At 55.5% G+C, this 12,613-nt stretch overlaps 1 protein-coding gene across 1 annotated transcript; it reads right to left on the reverse strand.

Annotated features, from left to right (window-relative positions):
• Positions 1–6,546: 6,546 nt before the first annotated feature.
• Positions 6,547–10,561, reverse strand: FOXJ1 (forkhead box J1; the record flags this gene model as incomplete). Its single annotated transcript, XM_084218769.1, has 2 exons — positions 6,547–7,347; positions 10,064–10,561. 2 exons carry the CDS (start codon positions 10,559–10,561, stop codon positions 6,547–6,549), a joined length of 1,299 nt encoding a protein of 432 aa, XP_084074895.1.
• Positions 10,562–12,613: the final 2,052 nt, after the last annotated feature.

Consider the following 12,613-nt stretch of genomic DNA (forward strand, 5'->3'; position numbering starts at 1 on the left):
CAGAGCACTGCCAGTGCCACAGGGATGTGCACTGCTCCCAGAAAACCAGGTCCACTCGGGCTTCAGCAGCTTCCCAGCCATTTCTGTGTAGCCCTGAGCAGAGCCATGCCGGTGCTGCTGTTCCAGGGAAGGATGTGGCACGGCTGGAATCGTCCTGAAACAGAGCCTAGCAGGGAAATCCCTCAACAGCCCTCCCTGCTCCTTGCAGGAAGGAGCTCAAGGCAATCAGCCCCTCCAAGGCTGGCCCCAGAAGCCCCTCCAAGCTTTCAACTATCACAGCCCCAAGCTGTGCTCTCCTTCCCTCTGGCTTTATTTGCAGAGGGAATTAAGGTCCTGCTGGGAAAACCTCCCCTGTGCTCTGATAACTGCCTGCAGAGCCAGCTCTAAATGGCTTTTTGTAAATGAAAGCCCAGGATTAACGAGGTTCCCCTCGTCACTGTTTACTTAGTGCTCTGCCAGAGTGCGGGGAGCAGGATAGAGACCCCCTGCTCTGGGTAAGCCCCTAGGGCCACCAAGGAGCTGGCACATACTGGGGACTAGCAAGGTGCCACCCTGCCCACGGCAGAGCCTCCCTGGAGCAGGAGGCTCCCAGAGGGGTTTGGGATGGGTGGGATGTGTGTGCCTTGGTCTGGGGACAGGGCATCTCCAGGGCACCGTGGTTTGTGAGCTGGGGGCCGGCCTGGGGGATGATGCTCATTTTCTTCCTATGCCACGTTGCTGGGGAAGGAAGGGGGGTGTTTGCCATGCGGGTTGGTGCTGGGCACACATCCCCCCCGTGACAGGAACGGGGAGGCCGTGCAGGGCTGCAGCTGCCTCATCCCCTCGGCAGGAATCCGCTCAGGGGTGGCAGAGAGCTGCCAGTGAGGCCTTGGGGTCTGCTGGGGGGTGCAGGTCCAATGAGCCCCGTGACTCTCCTTGGTCATCCCTGTCTGCCTGAAGCAGGACAAGGGGGTCCTGCCTCTGCCTGCTGCACTCCCAGGGACTGGAGCCACCACAGCCGCCCTGCACAGCTCCGACCTTTGGATGTTTGCACATTCCTGCCTCTTAATGTGCCTCGTAACCAAAAGCTGCCAGGATGGAGCATTACTCCCCCCAGCACTTGCCAGGCTGCTCCCTCCCATTCCCCAGCTGAGAATTGGCACTGACCCCGTACAGGGCGGCAGCATGGGCTCCCCAAAGGAGCAAAACCTGATGCCTCTGGTAGGAGTGAAGACAGCAGCGAGCCCCAAATGCTCCCAGAGCTCCTGGGGCAGGCACAGTCACCTCTCCCAGCCAGGACAGGGAAAAGGAGCAGCCGTTTCGGAGCAGAGCCGCGCTTCCCTCGGCTGCCAGGCTGGCACGTTGCCCACCAGCACGGTGCCAGGCCAAATTCTTTGCAATTTCTAGGTCAACACCCGCCTCTCGTAATGCCCTGAGCCCTCCTGCTGCCTGTGCCAGCCTCCAGCCCAGTGGTCTCAGTGCACAGGATAGGAGTGTCCCAAAGGATCCACTCCTGCTGCTGCTCATCCTGGCTGGCCCCATCTGTAAGTCCCCAGTATTTGTCCCTCATTGCTCTGAACTGGGCCATTCCCCAAACGCTTGGCTGTGCCCACAGCAGCACCCACAGGAGAGCTGTGTCCAGGCAGTGCCCAGCCTGCAGCCTGCCCCTTCTTGAGGGGTGTAAGACCCATCCCAAGGAGTCAGACACCAAAGGAGTGTGCTTGCTTTGGAGTTCTAAAGCTGTTTTCTCACTGTCATGATGGCAGTGAAAAAAACCCCACAATCTCAAGACATGGGGGGGGTTCCAAGACACTCCAAACCTGGAAATAAATCACCTGGAAAAACAGCCTTTGTAAAGAAATCCCCGTGGCCCCGGCGCTTGTTTGCAAACCGGCCAAGTTTCGACCTTGGCGTGACGTGGCTTCCCAAAGAAGGAGGCGATGCTGGCACGGCTCCGACAGCTCAGCCCCTCCGCTGGGGGCTGGATGTGTCCCCCCACGCCCACAGGGACCCCTCTGCACAGCATGAGCCGGGCTGGAGGAGCAGGAACCCTGCGGAGCTGCAGCCCCCTACCCGGGGGTGCATCGAGGGCGCGGTGGGGCTGAGGATGAGGAGGAGGAAGGGGCAGCCGAGCGTGTCCATGTGACGGCTCTTACGCAGGGGCTGTTGCATTGTGGCGGCCGGCACTCCCCCCCTCCCCGCCGCAGGGCAAGCCCCGGCCTGCCGGGACATTGTGCCCGCCGGGAACAGCCGCTGGCAACGGCCACTGACCCGTCCCGGGGCTCCCTGGGGCGCACAGGGACGCGGGCACCCGAGGGGACTGCGGCTGGATGTGCTCCTCCGTGCCAGAGGGTGCAGAGCCCCACGCACGGCACAAGAGCAGGACTGAAATCGCTGCAGACGTGCCGGGAGAATCGGGTTCTGAGCCACGTCAGCCCTGCCTCAGTTTCCCCATCAGGGTGCTGAGAGCGATCCTGGCTGTGTGAGTGCCGCAGGTGCGAGGTCACTGCTGGAGGAGCAGGGCGAGGGCTTTGCCCCCCTCTCTGTTCTCAAAGCCAGCTCGCCCAGCGCCCCTGCAGCCCCGCACGGAGGTGCTCACATCCATCCTGATCCCTCCCAGCAGAGCCGTCCGAGCCCAGCACAGCCTGTCTGCAGTTCGCTGTGGCACCTCCAGCCCATCAGGTATAAAGCACCACAAAAATCAGCATCACAGGGCAGGGAGCCCCTGAGCTGTCCCCAAGCCCTGCTGTGTGTGAATGCCAGGCTGCCCCATGCCATCCCCATCCCATCCCCACCTGCTGTCCCGAGCAGATCTCCCTGTCCCAGTGTGATTCCCAAGGGATTTCCCATCCATGTGAACTCCCGGGTGCATGTTTGGGAACCTGGATTTTCCCAAACTTTGGAGGTTCATTCATTGCTATGCAAGGCGAGTCCATTCCCTACCCTCCTCCATCCTGTTTCCCCCTTCTCCCCCCTCACCACTCCAACCATCCCAGCCTAGGATGTTAAAATGGGCTGAATTTTTTTACGATGAGAGGGGAAAAAATTTTTAGAAATCTGGGGATGAAGAGAGAACCCATGAGCTGTGACCTCCTCCAAATTCAAGGCACCAAATCCACACAAGGAAAACAAAAGGCAGCGAGATTAGCATTTCCAAACAGAGCAGAGATGGCCCCAATCTTTGAGCTGTTTATTCTAGGGTTGATTTTCAATATTTAGGATGATTAGCAAGTGAAAGCCGGCTGTTGCCAGAATGGCTCCATGCCAGCCCCACACTCAATGGAGGGAAAAGAAAGACACGGCAAGAAAGGGAGAGAAAAGAAGGGCTTATGTGTATATTTTTTCTCCCTCTGTGAACGGGAGATTGGTTTGAGGTGTCAATGTTTGCCCATCAGGGAGGGATGATGGATGAGGGGACGGCTGGAGAAATAGCAGAAATAAATAATAAAGGAATCATTGCCATGCGCTTAATAACCAGCTGGGGAAGGACCTCACTAGGGCAGCGAGCTGAGCTTGCAGAGAGTTTCTGGAGCTGGGTTCTTCCCAGCCCCCCTTTGTCCGGGTCCCCAACCCATCCCTGCCCGTGTGCCGGGAGAGCCCGCGGGGCTGGAGCAGCCCCAGCCCCGGCTCAACCCCGCTGCCACCGGCAAGCCCGGGCAGGTCCGCGGCTGCCGGGTGCTGACCCCGCTGCTGGCACCGAGCACAGCCGCGCTTTGTGCCCCGCGCCCCTGCGAAGCGATGCCACCGCCCGGAGCACCCCCGGCTCCGGCACCTCCTGGCTGCCGCTTGAGAAAACACCACCCCCTCCGAACTATCTCAGCGAAAGAAAGGGAAATTCACGTCCAAGTCGGTTTGGTTGCTTTCAGCTGCTGAACAAAACCGGGTTGTTTCAGGCCTCGCCTGGTGCCTCCTTTATATTCACCCTTTCTCACTTTAAACCCCTCGGCTGGCTCCGGCAGGCTGGAATATTTTTTCCTGGCAAGGTTGTTTTCTTGAGTCCCCTGGCAGGGTGGGGAGACTGGAGGCTTCTCTTTCGCAGGGGGTTTGAAAACAGTACTACGTGTTTGTGCCTGGCAGAACAAATTGAAGAAGTGGTCTGAGGGGCAGGGGAAGTGCCAGCTTTTTGCAGCCCTGAAGTGCCACCAGTACTGGGGAGAGAAGGGAGCAGCTCTTCCAACAAGGAGCTGAGAGGAAGAGAAGCCAGGGCAAGGAATTCCTTAATGCCTTCTGGTATTCATGGCCCCCAATACCCCAAAGCTGAAAGGAAAGCCCAGATCTGCCTCTAAATTCCCCCCCTCAGACACATCAAAGCTGCTCCCCCAGGGATAACCCCACCTTTTCCCAAGGTCAGCATCCTGCCTTCCCAGCACAAAGCACACACAGGCCGAGGCAAGTGTCTGTCCTGAGCCCAAGCCTTATTTTGGGTTGAGATTGGCTGGATTGGGAGCAGCTGGGACTGGCTCTGGGGTGCCTGGTGCTGGGGGGGATCCAGCAGATCCCTGGGGAGCTGACAGGGATCTACTCCTGTGCTCCCCTGGAGAAGGGGGCTGTGTTCTCAGGGCGAGAGGGCTGGGACATGCCGGAGTGGGTGCACCCAAAGCTGGAGCTGATCCAGGCAGGCTCTGGAGGGAGATCTCTGTGCACCTCCTCTCCCCATCCTGCACCCAAAAGGCCTCTGAAGCCACTTGGGCATCTTGGAGCATCTACAGCACGAGCAGAGGGACCTGCCAGCCCCAGGAGCTCCCTGCAGGGCCAGGTTGGAGCAGCTCCCAGGGCTCAGGACACCAGGCACAGCCAACCTTGTGTCACACAGGTGGTGTGTAACCATCGTCTCACTGAGGTTGGTTCGTGCCTCAGTTTCCCCACAGGGAATTTGCACAGTTGTGCAAATGGGTGAGAGCTCCTGTGTGCTGGGACTGGGTTTACAAACAGGGCTGGGCTGGGGAAAGGAAACAAGAAGGCAAAAGGAGTTTTTCCTTTTCCATTTTTTTTCTTTATTATTATTTTTTTAAGTTTGTAAATAACTTTGCATGAAAAAAAGTTAAATTGCACAAGTATCTCTGTAGTTCTCCAACATAATCCCCAAAGCAGGAAAACAGAAGAAAAACAGCAAGTAAAAAGAAACACTGTCAATACAAACAACTACGCAGACCCCAAAGCCCCTCCTAAGTGCTTTTGTAACCAAAACAGAATCTAAACACAATCTTAAATTTCTTTTGCCAAGTCTAAGACACACCACTAAAATTCCAGCTTCTACTTGCTCCTACCTAAAGGCTGCTCTACCTCTCACAGCCTACAGCAAAGCAGAGGCAAAGAATCTGGTTCTTGAGAGCTTCAAGTCAAGTTTCAGCAGAGTTTGGCTCTGCTCCAAGCATTTCCAAGTTACCTTGCACCGACCCCGCCACGCTCTCGCTGCACACTGAGCCAAAGGGCCAAAGCTCCTCTTCCTGGGGATCCCAAGGTCTCTCCTGGCTGGATGGGACTTCATTCCCACTGCTGTCCCCAGAGCCTGTGGCATGCACAGTCTTTGGCCTGAGCTCCTGGATGGAGCCTGGATGTGGATTTCTCTCCTCCTCAGCCCCAGCTGGGGCCAGCCACGGGGTTTTCCTTGCACTCAGAGCCTGATGGAAGAGCTGGAGAAGTCAAGAGCAACAGTCTCAGACCAAAAAAGCAGAGAGGGGCTATGTCAGTGGGTGAAAGAGAGGGTTCATGGTGCTCCAGACCCTTTGGCAACTGCAGCAAGGGTTTTGGGTACAAAAAATACAAAAGCTGGTTTTGGGAGCATCCCCGTCCCTGCTGCTCCTCTCCTGCCAGGGTCAGTTCCTGGATTCTTCACAAAACTTGTTAGTGCAGGAGTCCTCCCTTGTGTGGTCTTGTTTTACAGAACAGTGAGCGCAAAACCTTTAAACAGTGAAAATATAAAACAACTCTCAAACTGCATTTCCAGTCTTCCCCTCCCCCCTTAAGAAATTCTAGTGCTAAAAAATATAGATTTCTTTGAATATATAATATATAATAGATTATATAAAAACATCTAAAGAGGCACACTTGCTGAGTTTATAAACCTTTTCTTCTTCCCTAGGCACAAATCAGCTGGGATGTTGAACTTGGAGAATCCAGAAGGGACCTGTATTTTCTTACCAGCTAATTATCACACTGTACCTACCAACTGCACTGAGACAAAAAAAGGAAAGACAGAGAGAAACAAAGAGGTGTGGAAATTGCACTTTAGTCTATCAAATATTAAGCCACCAGGAATCTCATGTCTTAGATGGGATTTCGCAGGTAATTTTAGCCCTGATGGAAAAGAACCCATCATAATTCACATTTCTTTTTTTAAAGTAAAATGTAAAAAAATAAGTAGCGTTGACTTTCTTCTCTTGAGAAAACTAGAGACTTCTGAGGTGTCCTTTGGAGACACAGCAGGCAGTTCCTGGGGTGGTAGGTTCTTTCCCTGGTGTTTCTGGGAATAACCTTACAATGAAGCTGGTAAAAGTCACCGTGGGCATCTCTAGGAAATCTTGTCCCTCGTAAGTCCCAGCTTGGGGACAGCATCCTCCAAAAGCCTTACAAGAGGCGTGCCAGGCTGCTCAGGTTGATGACATCTGCCAGCAAAGAGGCATCGATGTCTTCAAACACCTGGTCGATGTTGACACAGTTGGAGAGGTAATCATTTGTCCCTTCATCCCAGGGATGCTCCAAGAAAGTGGTGGCCATGAGGGTTTCATTAAAGTCCAGGCTGTACTGGTTGGATTCGGTGACAACTTGTTCCTGCCCTTGGGGACACTCCACGTGCTGCCCTTGTCCTGTCCAGTCCAGGTCGCATGTGACAGGGTTGACAGAAGGTGGGAGCTCCATATCCACCAGAGTGGAGAAGTCTCCATTGAGGTTGGTGTTAAAGACAGTTTCCCAGTCAAAGACACCTTTGAGGGACCCCAGCTCAGTCTGCTCCTCCTGGGTCATCAGGGCCGAGCTGGGGAGCCGGGACGCCTTGGCCGCGGGCAGGGGCGAGGGCTGCTTGCGCTTCTGCCCCGCTTTGGTACCCGCGGGGCTCCAGCTCTGGCTGCTGGTGGTTTCCTCAAACTCTTTGAGCAGCTGCTGCGATGCCACGTTGGCCTCCAGGAGGTTGTTGGAGCTGCAGGAGGAAGAGGCCGGGCTGCCGGCATGCCGTGCCTCCGGCTGGACTCTCCCGGAGAAGGCGGGGTGGATCTGCACCGGAGACATCCTCCGCTTCTTGTAGGTGCCGTACTTGAGCCTGTTGGCATAGTAGGGATCCAGCTTCCAAAATCCACCTTTCCCTGGCTCGTCTTTCTCTCGAGGCACCTTGATGAAGGACTTGTTCAAGGACAGGTTGTGCCGGATGGAGTTCTGCAGCCAAAAGAGAGAGAAACCAAGGCTGAATGCCCCGTCTGCTGCGGGACCTACCTGTGTGGGGAGGCTGGTGGAGGTTGTCAGCAAGGACTTTTGGGAAAACAAAGCAGAACTGGCAATTCCAAGGCTACATTCCCAGCAGAAAGTCCCTCAAACCCCTGAGTTTTCCCCCCTGAGTCTCCAGCAGTTTTCCTGCCTCCCGACTCATTCAGCCCTGCCATATCCTAGAAAACCTCACCAAAGGCAGTAGGAGCCAAGGGGTTCAAGCTAGGACTTGCCACCCAATGGAAAGCTTTGGGGCAGCTCTCCTTGGCTGGAAATTGGGGCCTTGAATCATACAGAGCACTGGGAGAAGCTGGCTTGAATTGCCCTAAGCATGAAGCTAGGCCAGAGGAGGTTGGAGCCTCCTTTGTGCCAGGGAGGAAGAGGAGGGTCTCTACACCCATGTGGCCATGGCCCCTTTACAAGGGGCAACGCATGGCAGCACTGTGGGGGGATGGCAATCAGGGCCCTGCTGGCATCCCCCAGTTCAACTGTGCCTATTGTTAGAGTTGAGAGGAAAATATGTGGACAAAACATAGGCACCATGCCTTCCCCCAGCCAGGCTGGCACAAATCAGACGGGAGAACACAGAGAGACACGTGGGCTGTTCCACCCTGAGTGTCCCCAGAGGTGCTCCTGGCCCAGGGAAGCTCAGTGTGAAATCACTGCATCTTCATCAGCCACTGCTCCAATAAGCTGAGGGAAAAAATAAGGGGGGTGGGGGGGAAGAAAAGGAGGAGTTTCTGCTCCCGTCGAGCTCTTCTGAAACCCTGAATGTGCCTGGAGTGATGTGAACAATCAGAAAGGAAACTCAGTTATTGGGCAAATAACCCAGCGTTGGACTCCACAAAGCCAGGACTGTACTAAGAGATTGGATATGGTAGAGGTGTTTTTTTTTTTTTTTTTAATGTTGCCTGGATATCTTTATGCTTATTCATCCATAATCCGTAGTGCCGAATAGGAAAAACAAGGCTCAATTGCTTAGAGCTGTTGAAAAACATGCACACACACACACACACACACACACACACACACACACAACAAAACCCTCCTCTGGGCTGAAGCTCCTTGGGTTTGTTGGCTCCTCTCCAAAGCACTCAGCTCCCACAGGAATATATCCATCTCCCCCCCAGACTATGGGTGGCATGACCTTTCCAGGCTGTCTTCACGTACGGGAATCGGGATAGGAGATGAGAACACAGCTTTGACAAGAAAGAAAAGGAAAAAAAAAAGAAAGGAAGGGGGAAAAAAAGTGAAAAGAAACAAAAGAATTAAAAAAAAAAAAAAAGGGAAGAAAAAAAGAGAGAAGAAAGAAGAAGCAAGAACACAGATATTCCCCCACACAATCCAGGCTGTGGTAACTCCAATTTTACTGTGTAATGAAATTTTACAAGGTTCAGAGACTTGAAAGCTGAATTCTCTGCTGCCCATCTCTCCTCCCCATCCCAAACTTCGCTCAGCCCAGGCTGAATTATTACTCAGCCAGTCAACATATTTATCATTCCTGCCTGCAACGGTCCAGGGTACCCCCTGCATCTCTGCAGAGAGGGATTGAAAACGTTCTTTCTTTTTTTAATGAACACATTTAATTAAAAACGTTGTGAATGCCCTGCCATGAAGTGTTCAGGAGAAAGTCAAGTCGCTGGCACCCAGCTCCTGCTTCCAAATCACTTTCATAGGTGCCCTTAGTGTAAGAGGGGGACCAAGATGGCCCTGGAGGGGACCAGGAAAGGTTCCCTTCCCCATGATGGGCTTCAAGAGCCACTGGAGACCCACCTGCCTGGAGAGAAGGTGAGCAATGCCTGGGCTTTGCAGTGGAGCTCTCCAGCTCTGCTTGGATGGGCACTGCCATCAGGATTAGTGACACACGGTGGATTTGGGATGGGAATAACCCCAGAGGAGGGATGAGCCCCCCAGGGCCCTCCAGCCCTGCCATATCCTAGAAAACCTCACGTGCCAGAGGAGGGCAGTGAGCCAAGGTGGCTGGGAAAAGCCCCTGGGCTTTAGGCTGTCCCCAAAGCTTGTGAGCCTGTGGCCTGTCCCCTCCCCACTGGGGACATGCTCATGCTAGCTGGGGACAGCAGCCCAAATTAACCCCTCCTGGGCTTCCCTCTGCAGCTCTCACCAGCTCATCCCAGTGATGGAGCCTCCTTGGCCTGTCCCTGGGGCCAGGAGCTCAGTACTCTGCCCTGCTTAGAAAGCAGCAGCATTTCTGCTCAGAACCTCCCCAGTGGGATATTGGCCAACAAGTGGCATCTCCATCCCTCTCCCATGCCTGGTTTTCAGTACCCAGGGACATTTGACCTGGCACCTTCTCCAGCTGTGCTCAACCCTGAGGGACTCAGGGCCCCATGAGAGCTCCAGGAATGGAGGGATTGAGAGGCCTTTGCCCTGAAGCCAAGAGGAGTCTCAGGTGCCAAGAACCCAACAAGTACCTCCCTGCTCCCAAAATGGTCCTGGGCTCTCCCCCAGCACGGCTCCTTCCCTCTGCCCCCCCTGTGGCCGTGGCATTTGTGCCCAGCCAAGTTCTTTCCCATTCCAGCCCTTCCCACTGGTGGCTGGTGTCACTCTTTTCCCAGTGGGATCCAGCAGCCCCGCAGGATCTTGTCTTGCATGGTGGAGGTTGTGGAAAGCCCTGCAGGGAGAGTGGCCAAGGCTCCACATCTCCTACCTGCCAGGTGGGATCAGCGTGTCGGAAGTAGCAGAAGTTGTCAGTAATCCACTTGTAGATGGCAGAGAGGGTGATTTTGGGTTTATTGCTGGCTTCCATGGCCATGCAGATGAGGGTGGCGTAGGAGTAGGGTGGCTTGACGTGAGGGTTGGTCTTGTAGTCGATGTCCCCTGCCAGATGAGGGGGCACAGCCAGGTCGTGGTGCGTGCTGGAGGAGGTGGAGGAGGAGACGGGCGTGCAGGGCGTGTGGCGTGTGCCCTTGCAGGCCGGGTCAGCGGCCAGGGGCGAGCAGGGCGACTCAAAATCAACCAGGCTGAACAGACTCTCACTCATGGTGTAACAGTCCTGGGGGTCTGAGCCAGAGTATAACTGAGGCAGGCCAGTCTGGGCCACTGTGAAGTCCCTCAGCCACATGAGGTCGGGCAGGCTGTCATCCAGGTCTTCCTCCGCGCACTTCAATTTGCCCTTGGCTTCCAGCGCTCGGCCCGGCCACGCCATGCCTCCCTCGGTGCTTCCCAGGCTGCACGTGAACGGGAGGGAAGGGATGGGGCAGATCCTGCAATAACAACAGGGACAGGGATGAGGTTCCCCAAGGTGCAGTCTCTCTCTGACAGCCAGGCAGGGCCACCCCTGGGTGCTCCTGGAGCTGCTGGGTGAGACCCACCCCTGGTGTGCTGTGCAGGGGACCTGCAACACCTGCTCCGAGGGGCTTTAGCACCCTTGAACCTTGGGGAAATTCCCTCAAACTCCTACACCCCAGTGTCACCTACCGACCTGCTGCCCAGCAAGCTCTTGGCTGAACAAAGAATTTTTAAAAATCCCAAAAGAAAACCCCTCAAACAACCAAAATCCAGCCCTGCCATCCCACAAAGTGAGGTTGTTTCTTGGGAACATACATCTCTGGATCCCTGGCACTCACAGGACTAACTCTCAGCATTCCCCACCAGGACAAAATACTTTAAAATTTCCCCCCTCGCAGCCAGCCTCTCTCGGTTTGATGCTAATTCTGCTTTTACTTCCTGTAGTACCCAGAAACAACTCAGGGGTGGGTTGGGGGAAGAGGCGGGGTCCCACCCCAAGCACACCCTGAGTCAGAGCGAGCTGGCAGCTTCAGACTTTGGGGAGTCCTGTGTCGGGATGTGAATATTAACCCGAAATCCCGAGTGTTTGGGCCAGGAGAGAGCGCCGGGAGGGCGCGGAACCAGAGCCGCTCCCCCGCGCAGACCCCCCGCCCCGAACGGCGGCTTCGGCCGCGCTGCCCTTCCCGTCCCCGCCGCACCCCCTTACCCCGTCCCGGTGTTGGTGTCGCCCCCCGACAGGCAAAGTTCACGACACAGTAAGAAGCTTCTGGAAAAACGGGAGACGAGAGGGAAAAAAGCACGAAAAAAATACAAAAAAAAAAAAAAAAAAAAGGGGGGGAGGAAGAAAAGAAAAGGGGAAAGAGAGGCCCCGTGGGTGCCGGGGTAGCCCGTGCCGGCCGCCTGCGGTGTGCCCGGGCCGGGCCGTGCCCGCCGAGCCGCCGTGAGCCGCGGCCGCCCCGGCGCGGGGTTAAGTAGCGGCTCCGGGAGGCTTCGCGCGTTGCCACGGCGACGCCACGCCCCGTAAACATCCTCCGGGCACGCCATTGGTCCGCGCGTTGCCATGGGGACGGGGGCGGTACCCAGGGATGCCGCGGGACCCCGCCGGCCGGGCCGGAGGGATGGGGACGCTCTGAGGTGACTCTGGGGTGACCTTATCGCGGCTTTCCGCTCCTGAAGGGAGCCGGGACAAGGCTGGAGAGGGCCCGGAGAGATGGGGAGGCTTTAAGGGGACCTTATCGCGGCTTTCCGCTCCTGAAGGGAGAGGGACACGGCTGGAGAGGGCCCGGAGAGATGGGGAGGCTTTAAGGGGACCTTATCGCGGCTTTCTGCTCCTGAAGGGAGCCGGGAAAAGGCTAGAGAGGGACTTTGGGCGTGTGGTGGTAGGAAAAAGAGGAATGGTTTCAAACCGAAAGAAAGTAGGTTTAGGTTGCATTATAGGACAAAATGATTGTGAGTGTGGTGGAACAGGTTGCTCAGAGAAGCTGTGGATGGAATAGTTCAAGGCTGGGTTGGATGGGGCTTGGAGCAACCTGGGATGGTGGAAGGTGTCCTTGCCTGTGGTGTGGGGTGATTGGAACTGGGTGATCTTTGATGTGCATTCCAACCCAAACCAGTTTGTGATTCTGTGCAAACCTGTGTCCTGCCCCTCCAGGGGCACCCTCAGCCATTTTCCTCCTCCCTGTGCCCCCATCCTATTTCTTGCTCCTGATGCACCCACAGCAGTGAGGGCAAAGCAGAAGAGGGGCTGGCAGACTCCAAAAATAAAGGATGGAGTCTGCCTTCATTTAATTTTAAAAATTTCCGCCACAGGCTTCTCTAAGAAATCCCTGCCCCCTAACTGCTGTTCTGAGAGATTTAACAGGGGCCAGGGAAGGATCTCTGAAGGATCTGACCATCTGCAAGCCATTCTCCCCCATCTTGTTCAGTCATGGGTTGGACTTGATTATCTCAGAGACCTTTTCCAATCTGA

The sequence above is a fragment of the Fringilla coelebs genome, assembly GCF_963513975.1.
Source record: "Fringilla coelebs genome assembly, chromosome: 19".
NCBI classification, from domain to species: Eukaryota; Metazoa; Chordata; class Aves; order Passeriformes; family Fringillidae; genus Fringilla; species Fringilla coelebs.